Below are 15,301 nucleotides of genomic sequence, written 5' to 3'. Positions count from 1 at the left end.
CTGTAAATATATTTGGCTTCTTAATTGGATGTTAATATAGGAAGGCAGAAACATGTGTTGTTTCCAAAAATAATAATTCTGTTATTTTCAGAACTCCAGGAACTGGGGATTAGGGGATTAGCTGTGCTCCGGCCACGTGCCGGCCGTCTCACTGGACAGGCTGCAGCTGGAGTGGGCAGCAGGGAGGGGGAGAGGGTCCTGCTCCTGACCAACAGCTGAGAGGAGCTCAGGGGACCCACAGCTCCTGCAGGTGACACTGAGAGCTGTGAGTGTCTCAAAGGCTGTGCTGTGGAAGGGAGAGGTGCTCTGGAGCCTCCTCTCTGCTCCTGGGAGTTCCAGCTGTGCATCTGGGACAAAGTTGATCTTGATCAAGCATTGGCTCTACTCAGGGGTGGGTATCACTGGCACAAGTCAGCAGGATTATTGGGACATGGATGTGACGTGACGTTGGAGCGCCCTCGTCCGTGTACATGTTCCTGGGAAGGGACCAAGGTCTACACAGATCTTGGATTGTGTAATCTTCTGGCTTGGTTGAGGGAAGAAAGGGGTGATAAAAGATGGATTTAGGTAGCTTAGCTTTCCAAAACACTGGAGTTCTCTTCCCACATCTGCATATTGGGCCACAATCTTTGTGTCTGCAGAAATTCTTCTATTCCTTTCAAGCTGCCTGCAGTAGCCACACTGTGTTTATGGACAAGGCAGGGAAGAGGCTTTCCCTGTTATTCTTTCACTCTCGAGCACAAACCCCACTGTCCCAGACAGCAGCTTCTCACCCTCACTTTCTGCATTGCCACCAAGTGACCTTCATGGGCAGCACCACTGCCATGGGGCAGTCAGGCTGGGACACTCAGCTGCTGCTTTTCACATGGAGCTGGAATTGGGCAGCAGCCTGTGCAGGCAGCTGGGATTAGGAACAGCTCAAGTGGAGATAGTGCTTCCAATCCTCCTTCTCTGCTCTGCAGCCCGCTGGGATTCCTTCATCAGAGGGGAAAGTTTATTTGTGCGGTGGGTGAGCACAACCGAGGCGAAGCTGCTGGCAGTGGCTGTGCTGTCCTTGACTTAGCAAAAATACAGCTCTGCAAGTAGGATAAAACCCTCAGCAGCATTGCCTGCCAAGTATGAGCAGCTCCAGTGAACCAGGAATGCCCACTCCACCACCCAGGAGGAGCAGCACTGCTGCCTCCCACGTGGAGGAACGCGGCCCCGTGGCGTGCGCCGAGTTCCAGGAGCCTCATTGCCTCATCCCTCACCAGAGGAGGGGAATGAAAGGTCAGATCACAAAACTGCAGCAGTGAGTGAGAAGTGTCATCCAGAAAAGTACACAATAAATGGACTTAATTGTCCTCGGCGGGCAATGAGCCGGGGAGCTGGGAGAGCAGGAAAAATGTCACAGGAATATGGGCCAAGAGGGATTCTGCTGCTCCTGGAGCTTGGCCCCATCATGTCTGCTGTGATCACCAGTGCATCTGCCACAGATGCCCCTTTTGGGAAGTCCACAGGAAATGGAGTTTGGGATGCCCAGTGCATTCCTGGTCCCTACAGCAAACAGGGATTAACCCAGGGAAACACCAGGCTGGACTTTGCCCATCTGGAGAAGGCAAGGACGTGGCCACCGTAATGAGAAGGAATTGCAATAATTGATGGTGGAATTCCTCCTCCACAGAAGTGGGGAAGGAAATACCATTACCTGTTCCCTCACACGGTGTTTTGTGATCCCAGAGATCCCATAAAAGTATCTGAGATGCTTGCAAAAGCTTTCCCCTTCCCCTGGAGCGCGGGATCTTGCTGCTGCCCCGGCAGCTTCCTCTGGGCTGACATCTGAGAAGGGCAAACCCCGCGTGCTCTGGCAGTTGTACCAGTGTTCTGGAGTTGAACTTTTTATTCAGTTCAAAGATATTTTGATTCACAAATAAGCAGGTAAAAGAGAACATAAACCATTTTTTATGGCTTTTTTTTTATTGTTCAAGCCTGGATTCCCATGGAGTGTGTGGAAAGCAGCTAATGCTGATTCAATGAGACAGCGTCAAAAAGGGAAATCTGTTCTCTGCGTGGAGTGCCCTGGGCTCCTCTGGGGGATTTTATTTATTTTTTTATAATTGGGGAGAAGTGGTAAAAAAATGTTGGTGGTGGAAGAATGGGGTGTCTGCAAATAATTTAGAGTACTGACATTAATTTGATTAAATGCAATTCCGGGCCATGTTAGATTAGCCTGCGGTGTTGTTCACTAAGGGAACAGCCTTTCCTTCCCCTTCTCCTCTGTCTGTGCGGGCAAAACCAGGATAAATGTGGAGTTGGGGCCTTGGCTCAGGTTGGCTCACCTTGGCTGGGGGGTGTGAGCTCAGCTCAGCACCTCTTGTGCCTTCCTGGGCCAAGGACAGCCCCGATCCACGTGTGACTGGATGTAAACAAAGCCAGGTCTCCTTTCCTCTTCACATCCTGGGATTTGGGTGTGGGTTACATCTGCACCATCCTCATTCTCACCTGGTACCTGCCCTGCTGGAGCACTGGCATCTCCTGTGTCCTCAGTTGCTCAGCTCTGCCTGATCCAGTTCTAAATGGCCCAGCTTGGCGCGCAGCTGCTGGTCCCCTGGGCAGCAGCCAGGCTTTGGACATGCTCTGGGAATGTGTCTGCCCCAGAGCTTTTTTCTATTTTCATATAGAACTTGTCATTTTATAGTAGCCATTCGGGGAAAACTGCACTGACACATTCCGGTAGCAGTTTGCACCCAGCAATGATTTGTGAGGAACAGGGGCTCACCAGAGACTCCCGACAGGGTTTTACTGCATCTACTCTTGCTGAAACAAAGCAAGAACGTGGCCTGACCACAGCTGGTGCAGAGATTTTTGTGCAGACTCAGGTGAGGCCTCTGTAGCTCATGCCTGAGCTGTGTCAGGCTGGAACTGGAGCAAGCTCTTCTCAGCTCTGAGTGTCTGTCTCTGGATTTGCTCACTGCTGCCAGCGCCCAGGAAGACATGCCTGTGTCCCCAGACTGACTGTGCAGCACTAAATGAGCCCCTAAGAGTGGAGTTGGACCTTGGGGAAAGGGTCTCTGCCAAGCCCCTGAGTGGGAATCGCTTCATTCAATTAAAAGAATTTTGTTTGACATCTCCTCAGTGGCTTCTGGCTGGTCCTTGGGAAATTCCCAAGGACTGTGCTTTATCCACCATAATAGGGATGTTTGGGTTGTCTCTGGAAGGGCATGGTGAGAGCAGAGGCATGCAGGGATCTGGGGTTGAAGGAAGTTTAAAGATCTAGAGAAATGCGGCAGAGCTGCACCAAAGTTCTCTGGATAATAGGAATGGACTCCATGGGGAGCAGAGAGGTTGGAGTGGATTTTGAGGAGCAAAGTGGGTGGACCAGAACTGGCAATTTAGAGGATACTTAGATTTGATTCATTAGTAGCTCCAGGCCCCATAAACATTAAAAAAGCCATTAAAGTTGCAGTTAATATTTTTTTTCTCTCAATAAAATTGCCTGAACTTGACAACCATGACCGATTCCCTCCGTTGCCATTGTCACGCTGCCAGTCTGCATGGGGAAGAAAATTAAACAAAAATGAAGTGGCTGTGTGCTAATCTCAGATTTATTGTAGGGTTTTGTGTATGAGCCCCTTTTCCTATTGATGCTCTGTGGAGAGCTTGGGCTTCATCATTGTGCCCATGGCCAAACAGATCCTTTCCTCTGCTTTCCACTCGAGTACCCCAGACTGCAGATGCCACTAAGGAAAGGCACTAAACTCCACAGATCACAAAGCCATTTACAAACACACATTTGTATGACCAAATGGGGTCCCCCTGCTCTGAGATCTGGGTGTGCAGGGCCCAGCTGTGAGCTGGACACGTCTCCATCTCCCACATCCAGCCTGCCAAAAGCAGAGCAATAGCAGTGACAGCAGAATCTTCGACAAGATGCAAATTGTCTCGAATGCACTGAGGGGAAAAAGAAAAAGAGCTTCGTGTGCACTTTGTATGCACAGAGAGCCTTCAGCTGTCTCTCTGCTTGGGATGTCTGCAGGAGCCTTTGGAGTCTGGGAACGCCGTGTTTGGGTTTGGCATCTGTTGCTTTTGATAGCAGGCACATCCTGGTCCCCATCCTCCCCGTGTCTGCCCGTGCAGGGTGTGCTCACAGCAGCCTTGGCGTCGGGGTCCATCCGCTGCCGGCCCGGCCACGCGTCCTGCACGGAACACTCGGTGCCTCGGGCCCTTCCTTAGCTGGAACGAGAGCATGGACAGGCGCCAGGCTCTGGGGAAGAAGCAGCATCTGAAAATTGGGTAGTTAAGTGCCTGCAGAGTGTCCTGCTGGAGGAAGAATCTGGCGGATTTCGGCAGCGCTGCCTTTGGCTCAGTCGCTTTGGGGTCACCTCGGTAGCAGGAGGGGACGCTGCCTTCTGCCAGGTAACCTCTGACTTTTTTTTTTTTTCCCCTTTAATGAGAAACCTGGAGCCTCATGGGCTGTTTAACTACAGTGCAGGCAGTGAGGCGTGACCAAAGCCAACCCTTTTTCCAAGAACTCGTGTCGCTGCAGGCGGATCGACTGCACCAGCATCCTGCAGGGCTCCCACTGAGGACAGGGGTCACTGGCAGATGCCTGCCCTCCCTTGGGGCAGAGTGGAGGGCAGAGACAGGGTTCAGGAGTGTCCCTCATGGTGGTGTGTATTTGTGCCTCTCCATGGAGGGGGCTCAGTTTGGCTCAGAGGAAGCTGAAGGCCAGGCTGGGGGATGGAGGTCCCTCTGACTGCCTGGCAGCCAGTCTCTGCCAGCTGGGACCCAGGGTGGGACTCAGCCTACCCAGTTTCAGGTGTCTGACTGGGCTGTTGGTTCAGCTTTTTGAGCATCCAAAGTTGCTCTACCTGGACCAGAGGAGTTCTGCCCAGGTAATGCATCTCACCCCCTGTGTCCCTTCCCTGGCTGAGCCCAGGTGGGGACTGGGTCCTGACAGAGCACATGGTGAGATGTTGGGATGAAGGAGCTGTTGGGTGCCCCAAAATGTGGGTGACAGTGAGAGCTCTGGCCTGGCCCAGCCCTGAGCCTCCCTCACTCTGCTCAGCCCCGTGGAGCTCAGGCACCCAGGAGGACCATGCAAGGTAAAAGCACTTGTCACAAGGAATAAAACTGGAAACACGTCTTGAGAAAGTCTTTTTGATTCTAATTGGTGTCTCTGAGGATGCTGCTGGAGTCTCCTGGAGGACTGGGCTGATGGCAGAGCACATCCCAGAGCCCTGCTCTCCCCACTGAGTCTGTCCTCAGAGGACCTGGGGAGGGGCTGGTGGGACCTGGGGCTGCTCTGTGCCCTCAGAGGGGCACTGGGAGGTGCATCTGCTGACCTGTGGCCAGCACCAAAGGGAGCCTTTGGGTAAAACCAAAAAGCAGCAGTGGCCCGTGCAAAGGAGCTCTGTCCCTTGGCTCGTGTCTGAGAGTGGGTTGAGTGCAGACAGGTTTAAAGCCTGGCTCCTCTGTGTGGCTGGCAAAGGTTAAAAGATCTCCAGTGTCTTTGTATTTAATTCTCTCTTTTAGTGGCAGATTATTGTTTTCCATTGGAGTTGAAATCCAGATGGGTTTGAAGGACATTTCTCCTGCACCAGGGGCTGGAATGATTTGTTCAGAGCTGCTACGCTTTGTCTATCCTTGTTAAGTACCCCGAGAATACAGACTGCCACCGAGGGAATTTAATGTGACACATAAAAATAAGGAGTGCAGGAGAAAGCTGTAGGCTCCACAGTGTTTAACTACCTTGTATCCTTGCTACAGAGCAAGCAATTTTATTAGAATTTGAGTTGCTAAAGGTGGGAGAACACCTACTGCCCTGCCTTGGGGCTGACACTGGTGTCCTGTGGGAGAGTGAGAGCCACCAGCTCTGTGCTGCTCATCTGGGATCACAACCATGCCAAAGGGGATTAGCACCAAAAAGGGCTCAACACTGGAAAGTGAGCATGGGTGAAAATGTAAATAGGATCAGCAAGCTTGTTTAGTTTTTATACATGAAAATTACACATCGCCATTGTCACAGCTCATTTGGCTGCTGACTGTTCCTGCTGTCCGGGTGGCACAGAGGGAAGGGCTGGCTGTGAGCTCTGCCCTTGCCAGCATCTTCCCTGCACTGCCCCAGCTTCAGCCCTGGCTCTCTGCAGAGGGATGGAGCCACAGAGCACCAAGATGGGCCGATCAAAGGAGCAGAGCAGGCCCAGGCATTGAGAACTGCAGGTTTCAGGTACCTGAGGTGTGACATGCTGTGGGCACTTCAGTCCCTCCCTGTTCCTCCCCCACACAGGGCAATAATATTTTGGTTTCCAAACCTATGAGAGAAATCCCATCAGTTGCTCTGGCCCTCTTTGTCCATTTCAAAAAGCCCTTTCGAAGCCATCTCTCTCTGGGAGAGGAATTCCTTGCACACATGCTGCATTCCTGCCAGGTGAGGTGTCTGTCAAGGGAGTTAATCCCAGTTAATCCCTTCCCTCCTCCCCAGAGCCGAGCACACAATCTCCTGCTGTTACAGGAATGCACATTAAATGTGGCTCTTTGGCTTAAAATTCATGAACAAGGAAGGGGAGGGGATGTTTCCATCTTTCTGGTGGGATGCTGCTGCCCACCAGCCAGAGGTCACTGCCCTGGCAGCAGCAGCTCCATGTGTTAATCACTGGGAGTTTGTTCCCATTCCAAGAGAGTTGCTGCTTGTGCACCAAATGGGCAGCCTGGAGCTTTCAGCAACAACCTGCCTCTTCTTACTCACTGGTTTTGTGCAGTTGAGGAGTGCACAGAACAGTTAATGTGATGTGGTTCCATCCTCTAACAGCTCCTGGTGTGCAGTGTCACCACCCAGGTGAGCCCCTGGTGTCCCTTGGCCTCGCTCACGGAACTGCTGTGGGGTGCAGGGCAGATGGGTCTGGCCATGATCTGGTGTCCACAGGGACTCTGGGGCAGTGGCTCTCCCCAGCACAATGGCCTTGACTGGCACAGTCTGTGAACTGGCCTTTGGGAAAATGCAGAATGAACCCCCTTCCTCCCCCGTGGGCTGCAGAGGCATTTAGCCCTGACTTCTCTGTTGTTCAAACAACTCAGACAAATAAATGCCTTTGTGCTGTGGCTGTCAGCTCAGGCTCTGCTCTCCTGTCCCCTCCCAGCTCTCCAGGAATGAAATGTGTGGGTTCTGACCCGCCAAGGGAGGGAGAGGCAGAGGAGCCCTGTCAGAGGGTGGTGAGGTCTCTGCCTCCTGCCACCCACTGCTCGTTTGCCACTGCTGTTTGCTAAATTACTACTCTGGGCTGCAGGGCAGCTCTCCTGCATGGCAGAGCGATCTCTGGGCATCTCTTATCTCTGGTGTTAATTCCCTGTTTCCCTGAACACACCTCTGTGGCTCCTGGGTGGTGGAGGGCCATGTGCCATGCTGCTCTGCTGTCACCACACCCTCCATGGAAGTGGCAGTGATGCTGCCTGGCAGGAGCAGAGCAGCTGCTGGCGTGGCCGGGAGCAAGGACACACTCAGGAGGTGGCTGCATTTAAAGCAGGTAGTGCTCAGCAATGCACACGTGCTGGAATCCCATGAAAGTGTGGATGGGAAGGGGTAGGAAACCCTTGCTGCCCTTTATGGAGGGTGCCTGGCAATCTCACCTGCCCTCACCTTCCCTGCGGCCAGCCTTAATTGGGTTTCTCTTATAAAACCAAAATGTGGAGCAGTGAAGCGCTGTCGGCGCACACCTGCTGGGACTCTCTGGGGAGCACAGGGAGGCAGGGCCAGGGAGGGAGTCTGGGCTCGAGCTGAAGCCTTCAGTCACACAGTGTGGCTTTGCCAGGCGTGGGGAGCGTGTCCTGCTGAACTCTGCCCAGGTAGGAGGGCAGGGAAGCAGGTTGTGGCAGAGGTTTTTAAAGGGGGGTAGAGTCCGTGTGCTTCTGCTTTGCAGAGGGAAGGGGGCAGAAAATGGGTTTTAACAGTGCAATGTGGGGTGACGAGCATCTCTGGCCCTGCCTGGGGCTGGAGGAGACATCTGACCTTCCCCTGCTGTCAGGGAAGGCAGTGCAGGTTTCCCTGTGGCTGTGGAGGGAGGCTGAGAAGAACCCAGAGCCCCTGCTCGGGCATGGAGGAGTTGGGATTTGCTTGAGCGCTGTTATAGGATGTTTAAAGCCTCTGTGTGTCGAATTTCACGGGAGGTAGCTGTAAGCCATGGCCCGGGGCTAAAGGCTGGAAGGGCTCCCAGAGCAGGGAGGGGAGGGCAGTGCTCCATGTGCTGCAGCTCTGCTCGTGTCAGCCCTCTTTGTGTCCAAGGTGGGTACATGGGGCAGAGCTCCCAGCCTTGGAAGCCTTCCTTATCCTTCTCCTCTTCCTCCTCCAGCTGCCAGGATGTGCTGGAGGTCAAGTCAGGAGGGTGATGTCCATTCACACACCGGTGTGGCTCCTGTTGTCCCCTGCTCCCATGTCACTCCTCCTGTCCCCACAGGGCTGTAATGTCATGGAAGACCAGGACCTTCGGGATATCGGGATCGGTGACCCGCAGCACCGCCGGAAGCTGCTCCAGGCTGCTCGTTCCCTCCCGAAGGTCAGCACCAGCCCAGGATGGGGCAGTGCCAAGCATGGCTCTGAACACAGGGGAAACAAAAGCCAGACCCTGCATCTCTGGCCATGGAGGAATCTCTGGGGCTGTGGGAAGGGTTTGGGGAATAGTAGGGAGGAGCAGGAGGAGTATACTGTTCCTCCAGGCTGTGTGGGTGGTGGTAGCTCTATGCTGGGACTGTTCCTCCTGCCAGTCTTGGTTCCAAGCACATTTCTTTCTTTGTACAGTGCTTTTGGTACTGGCTAGTGGAGATGGTGATGGCCTGTAAACTGATTTTCATCGACCCCATATCCCTTGGGATATCAACTCCTACAGCTTTTAACGCCTTTTTTGTGCTTTCACAGTTGAAACCCCTGGGCTGTGATGGGAATAGCCAGCCATCAGTTCCTGCATGGCTCGACTCCCTGGGGCTGCAGGATTACATCCAGTCCTTCCTCTCGAGTGGCTACAGCTCTATTGACACTGTGAAAAACCTCTGGGAGCTCGAGATAGTAAACGTGAGTGTCACCCCTCTCCTGCCAGGGCAGCAAGGTCCTGCCCTGTTCCCTGGGGCTGGCACTTGCTGCAAGTCTCTCAGAGTAGCTCTGTGCCCGTGGTGACCGTGATCTGACCCTGCAGGTGCTGAAAGTGAACCTGCTGGGCCATCGGAAGAGGATCATTGCCTCGCTGGCAGACAGACCCTACGAGGAGCCACCAGCCAAGCCACCACGGTTCTCACAGCTCAGAGTGAGTCCCTGCTCGTGGTTCCCTGCTTGGCTTGTTTGTCAGTGCTGGGAGAAATCTTGCCCTGGCTGGTGGTGTCTATTCAGCTGCTCACCTCATACTCTTCAGCCACTCAGGCAGCAAATATTTGTGCAGAGGAAACCTTGCTGTGAGTGGGGAAAGATAATTCCAGCCCTTGCAGGTCAACCTCTGGATGCTGACCCCATGGGAAAGGTCAGGCTGCCCCTTGGGATCAGGTGCCTGCGCTGAAGGGGTGCAGGGTGCCATCCCATCTCTGCCCTGCACAGAAGGGAGCTCTGAGCCCACTTTCTTGCTCTTGTTTCCTGGTCAGAGATGTGGGAGCTTTCAGCAGGCAGGAGTGACCCAGCCCAGCTGGAGAAGGGCTGCAGCTGGGACTTGGTGTTTGATTGCACCCTTGGGATCTGGAGCCCTCTCCCTGGCCCGGCTGGGCTGCTGAGAGCTGCTGCTCTCGCTGCCAAGTAACACTCGACAAGATGTGTGGATGTTGATTTTTGCTGCAGGAGTGGCAGCATTTGCATGTCAGGCCCTCGTTATGGGGCTTGGCTGTGAGGGAAGCATCACATTCCCCGTTCTTCCTGAAAACTGGCTTTTGAGAGCCGAGTTTGGCAAAAGCTGCTGAGCTACCCTGTGAGCTCAGGCATGGGGTAGCATGTCGTGCTGCCTCCTCCCAGAGATTGCTAATCAGCTTCCTGGAGCAGGAATTGGAGTGATTAGAGTTTACCCACCCTAAACATCTGGTCCTTGCCCTGCTGCAGAGCTCTGCCCTCTTGGATTCCCAAGGCTTTTGAACCCAAACAGCCTTAGCTGAAGTGAGTTGGGCAGCTGTGCCCTGCTTGCTGGCATGGAGCTTTTTGGGAACTGAGTTCAGGTGTGAGAACAGAGAGGGTTCACAGTGGTGCTGCACTGGGAGGGTGCCCAGTACAGACCCCACTGCTCAGCTCCCTGTGCTGGGCAGCAGGAGCATGGGAGGGACCAGCAGCCAAGGATCTGCACCGTGAGACTGAAGGCAGCAGGGCTGAGGCGGGGACAGAACTGCTTTGGTGCGGCTCAGCTGATTGAGATGCTGCCCGGGGAGGCTGGGTGGGAGAATGGGCCATTTGCAGCATTTCCTGCCGCTGCAGCTGGTGAGCTCCAGCGCCGGCTGCGGCGCGGGGGGCGGGCGGACGTCAATGGCAAATCAAGCGAGTGGGTTGAATGGGACTAATGCGGCCGCAGCTGTGCCGAGGCTCCGGCCGTGCCTGCGGGCCCTGGGCGCGCTCTGGCGGCGGCTCCCGGGGCTCCTCTGCTGGGGTGGCTGATCATCATCACCCTCTCGGGTGCCTGGTTTAGTGCTTTGGGGGAGCCCACCCCTCTGGGATCACCTTGCCCCCAGCCTGGTGTGTCCCCTGCCCTGCTGGGATGAGCTCATGGCTGCAGAGGCATGCTGGGCACAAAGGGCTGAGTGCTTGGCTGAAACCATCCTGGAGCAAAATCAGGTGTCTCATGCAGAAGGTAAAGGGTGGGATTGGCACTGAGCAGGAGCCCCCAGAGCAGGAGCTGACCCTGTTAGTCCACTCAATGCACCAGTGCCAAGCGATGTAGAGGGAGCAATGGGGGGCACAGCACAGCCCAAGCTCACTGGGACCCTCTGTGGTGTCTGCTCCTTCCAGTGCCAGGACTTGATGTCCCAGACATCGTCACCCCTGAGCCAGAACGACTCCTGCACGGGCAGATCTGCTGATCTCCTGCTGCCCTCCGGGGACACTGCCAAGAGGCAACACGATCGTGGCACTGAGGTTACTCCCTACTCCAGAGTTGAGCGCTACAAAGCACAGGTTAGTGGATGCTTTTGTGTGTCCTGGGGGCCTTCTGCACAGGCTACCCCATCTCTGGAGCCAGGGAGAAGGGAGGATGATGCAGGGAAGGAGCTGGTCAGGCTCAGCTTCACTCAGACATTAGAGCTAGCAGCTCCTTTATGCCTCAGTTTCATCTCAAAAACAGATGGCTCACACTTCCATCAGCATTGACACCTTAAACCCCCTGTGCTGCCTCCACCCAGCTCCTGGGGGACTTTGCCATTGCCATCCTCAATCCCCTCAGCTCAAAGACTCCCCCTGAAGAGCTGTTCCAACCCAAGTTGAACCCCTTGTAGCTTCACATCTGTGTTTCTTTCCCATGCAGGAGGACCGTCGGGAGTCCAAGCTAACCCTGCGCCCCCCCAGCCTGGCAGCTCCTTATGCCCCTGTTCAAAACTGGCAGCACCAGCCTGAGAAGCTCATCTTCGAGTCCTGTGGGTACGAGGCCAATGTAAGTGGCTTTTGGTTTGTGAGGATGAGGAGGCTCTGGGGGTCAGGCTGTTGAGTGTGGGGTCTCAGGGCAATGTCATTGCCCTGAGATTGGCAGGATTTAACATCTCTCCCTCCTTCACACAGTACTTGGGCTCCATGTTGATCAAAGACCTCCGAGGGACAGAGTCCACACAGGACGCCTGTGCCAAGATGAGGGTATGGAGACCCTGGGGCCGGGGGCTTCTCCTGCAGCTTGTGGTGGATGATGTAGGTTGGGGAGGGGGGAACTCAGTGGTTCCCCAAACCCTGTAGGGGCCCAGACCACCAAGCAGGCAGTGTCACTGTCTCTGGTGAACTGCCCCTTCCCAGCATTGTTCCCAGTACCCAGAAGGTCTGTGCACTGGGACAGTGGGTGTTTTCACTGGGGAAGTGGTGCCTGGGTTCTCTTCAAGTCCCTGTCTCTTCCCCTCTGCTTCCACCAGGAGCTAACTTTCCTCCTCCTGGTCCCAGATCCCCAAAACTTCCTGTACAGGCCTGGGGGTCTCTGGGGTGGGCTGGGACGGGGTGGGGGTGAAGAGGGAACAACCATTCACAGTCGGTCACTTGAATATTCTTGTTTCTGAAGAAATCCACGGAACACATGAAGAAGATCCCAACCATAATCCTGTCCATCACGTACAAAGGGGTGAAGTTCATCGATGCCTCCAACAAGGTGAGCTGCAGATGCCTCGAAGTTGGTGTCTGGAGAGACATAGCCTGCAATCCCACTTGTCTGGGGGCTGCAGGTCACTTTTTATGGCTCCAGAAACCACAGCTGGTCCTGGGGAGCTCCTGGGGCTGGGGGAGAATACCAAGGTGGTGATGATCACCACCATGGTGCCAAAGGCTGGGCAGACTAGCTGCTTGTGGAGCATGTTGCCATTTATTCCTGCCATGGGAGGGAGCTGGGACTGGTCTGGCTGGGACACTCCCCTTGCCTGTCCCCAGGACACCCTCCACAGCCACTGTTTGCCGGGTGTATTTACCATCCCCAGAAGGGTGACGGGTGCTTGTGGTTGACCCCGGCAGAATGTCATTGCTGAGCACGAGATCCGGAACATCTCCTGTGCTGCTCAGGACCCTGAGGATCTCTGCACATTTGCCTACATCACCAAGGACCTGCAGACCAGCCATCACTACTGCCATGTCTTCAGCACTGTGGATGTGGTGAGTGCATTGTCATGTCATATCTCCCAGTCCTTCACAGCCCATTTGTTTCATCCCTCAGCTTTATTGGCTAGTCACAGACTGCTCCTTTCCAGGGTTCTTTCACTCATTTTTACCATAAAGCAGTCTTGGTTCCAAATGCCTGTGCTTTGGACCTCTGTGGACAAAGAGAATATTTGTCTGGCTTCGTTACTGCCGTCTCCAGTTCTGAATAAAGCAGGGCAGGAGCTTTTCCTCCTGGGGAATGTGCCGTGCACAAACCCCTAACATGCTCTCAATTATGTTGAGCATAATGGGCTGATTTAACAACCTTTTAACTCAGAGAGGGTAGAAGGGTGACTTGCTTTTATACTTGGGCAGAATCAAAATTGCACAAGACTTTTGGGCTATTTTTCTTTATGCTGCTAAACTGCAGTGCAGGTGGGGCTTTACAGGTGGGCAAGGGACCCTGGGGGAGGCAATGTGGTCCTGGCTCCCCCAGTGCTGGGAGCTCAGTGGCTTTGCCAGGGACACAGCAGGATGTGGCCTGCTGATGGGAAGGCACCAGCTCTGCCAAGGTCTGTGACCCCAGAGCAGCTTCTGAGCACAAGGGGAACTGTGCACAGGGTGATTTGACAGCTTTGCGTTCTCTGTGTTCTCTCAAAGAACCTGACGTATGAGATCATCCTCACGTTGGGGCAGGCATTCGAGGTCGCCTACCAGCTCGCCCTGCAAGCCCAGAGAACAAAGTCTCTGGGTGCTGGAGCAGGAGAAATGATTGAAACAAAATCTTCCAAACCGGTGCCTAAACCACGAGCAGGCATGAGGAAATCTGCGGTACGTGTGTGTGGGCAGGAGTGACCTACTGGGCCGAGCTGGGGGTTCTTGTGGGCACCACACCCCTACAGCTCCCCTGGGTGGTGGGGGGAGCCCAGACATGGTTCAGGTGCCTGTCCTGATGCTGGGATGCAGGTCTGTGCCTGTGTCAGTTCTGCTGCAAGGGCTGGGGCTTCTCCTGGTAGCAGGAGGGCAGGCACAGGTGGAAATAGCCCAGGTGGGATGGGGCTTTAGTGCACTGCAGGGTCCAGCACAAGCTTCCACGTGCAAACCCTGCAGAGCTGCAGTGAGATCCGTAGGTGAGCTGCAGTATGGGATTCCCCATAGCCAAAACCAGCCAAGACTGGAGCTGCTGAGGAGCAGGGACTGCTGCACAAGCCACTGCCTTCCTTTAATGTCTCCTTTTGTCTGTGTTCTGCTTGCTCCCCCCGCTCAGGTGCCGCTCCCTCCCGACACCCGCTGTTGTTACTGTCACACCTGTACAACACACCGCCCCTCCTACCTGCCGCTGCAGTCTGTTAGTCCTGGAGCGAAGGTCTTTATCCTTCTTCCTGCCATCCTCCCTTCCCAAGCGACCCGGGCTGCCTCCCCACATCCTGTATCTCTCCTGCTGTGCCCCCGTGTCCTGCCTCACTGTTGTTCCTTCCCCTGCTTATTCTGGCCCACGCCAGGGGTTCAGATGAACCCCAGGGATCTGCTGCTCCCACCTGCCCCCGCTAATGCAGTGTGGCAGCTCTCAGCTAACCCCGCTGCTCCTGCTGGGGTGGTAACTTCCCCCTGGCACCCTGATTTAGCAGGACAAGAGGAAAGAGCTGTGCTTGGTCAGGAGGGTAAATCACGTGGGAGCTCACCTGCCAGGAGCTGTCTCCCTCTGTCCCATTTCTGTAGAGCTCCGTTTTTCATGCTTGTTTGAGATGAGCGAAGCTGTCACTGATGGTGACAGGGACTCACAGCCTAATGCAGGGAGTCATCTTGGGGTGCTGGGTTGAGACTGACATGGCCAGACATGTTTTAGCTGTGAAGGACTCAAATGCCTCCCCAGCAAGGGCTGCTCCCTTGCACACGTGCACGTTTTTGGGATGGGCAATAGTCAGCCAGGCGCTCCATGCTCATTCTGTCCTAGAAGCACAGGTGTCCTAAGATGCCCTTTCTCTCATTTTCCAGCTGGATCCCCCTGAAGTGGACCAAGACTCCCAGTCTCATGCCAGTGTCTCCTGGGTCGTGGACCCCAAGCAGGACTCCAAGCGGACCCTCAGCACTAAGTATGAGACCACTATCTTCTAAAGCAAACGCCCGCGTCCGCCCCGTCTAACCGTGCCTTTGCGATCTGATCTGTCTGCTCTTCTAAACTCCCTCTTCCTCCAGCTGCTCGCCCTGAGCCCGCGTAGGCACCTCGTCCAAGGCAGCAGCACTTAGGAGACTGTAGACTTAAACGGCTTTTGTACCTGATCGCTGCTGAACACTGTGAATCTCCTTACTCGGAAACAAGGGTAACGCGCTGTAGCTGCCCGTGAGGCGGGAGGAGCAGAGAGGGCAGGCTGGCAGTCGGAGATGTGGATCCAAGAAAGCTGCCCACCGTTTTCACGTCTTCCCCCCTCGCTCTGGCACTGTGAATCCCTGGGGCAATGTGATATACTCCCCAGGCCTTTTTTTTCTATCTCACCTTGTCCTTGGACTGATGGAGACCTCTTGTCTCTACGGTGCACACACTCCCTCCTCCTAAGA

At 54.7% G+C, this 15,301-nt stretch overlaps 1 protein-coding gene across 1 annotated transcript in view; it reads left to right on the top strand.

Moving 5' to 3' along the window:
* ANKS1A (ankyrin repeat and sterile alpha motif domain containing 1A) overlaps positions 1–14,860 on the top strand; it is a gene marked incomplete at both ends in the record, with an annotated part of 72,492 nt that extends 57,632 nt beyond the window's left edge. Inside the window, 10 exons of the mRNA XM_083878292.1 lie at positions 8,430–8,528; positions 8,888–9,040; positions 9,162–9,269; positions 10,937–11,101; positions 11,448–11,573; positions 11,699–11,770; positions 12,180–12,266; positions 12,623–12,760; positions 13,406–13,576; positions 14,741–14,860. Of these exons, the coding sequence (XP_083734418.1) occupies positions 8,430–8,528; positions 8,888–9,040; positions 9,162–9,269; positions 10,937–11,101; positions 11,448–11,573; positions 11,699–11,770; positions 12,180–12,266; positions 12,623–12,760; positions 13,406–13,576; positions 14,741–14,860 (1,239 nt within the window). The remainder of the gene's footprint in view (positions 1–8,429; positions 8,529–8,887; positions 9,041–9,161; positions 9,270–10,936; positions 11,102–11,447; positions 11,574–11,698; positions 11,771–12,179; positions 12,267–12,622; positions 12,761–13,405; positions 13,577–14,740) is intronic.
* Positions 14,861–15,301: the final 441 nt, after the last annotated feature.

The sequence above is a fragment of the Zosterops lateralis genome (genome assembly GCF_965231275.1).
Source record: "Zosterops lateralis genome assembly, chromosome: 26".
Taxonomy (NCBI): Eukaryota; Metazoa; Chordata; class Aves; order Passeriformes; family Zosteropidae; genus Zosterops; species Zosterops lateralis.
This window is presented reverse-complemented; position numbering and strand designations above follow the sequence as displayed.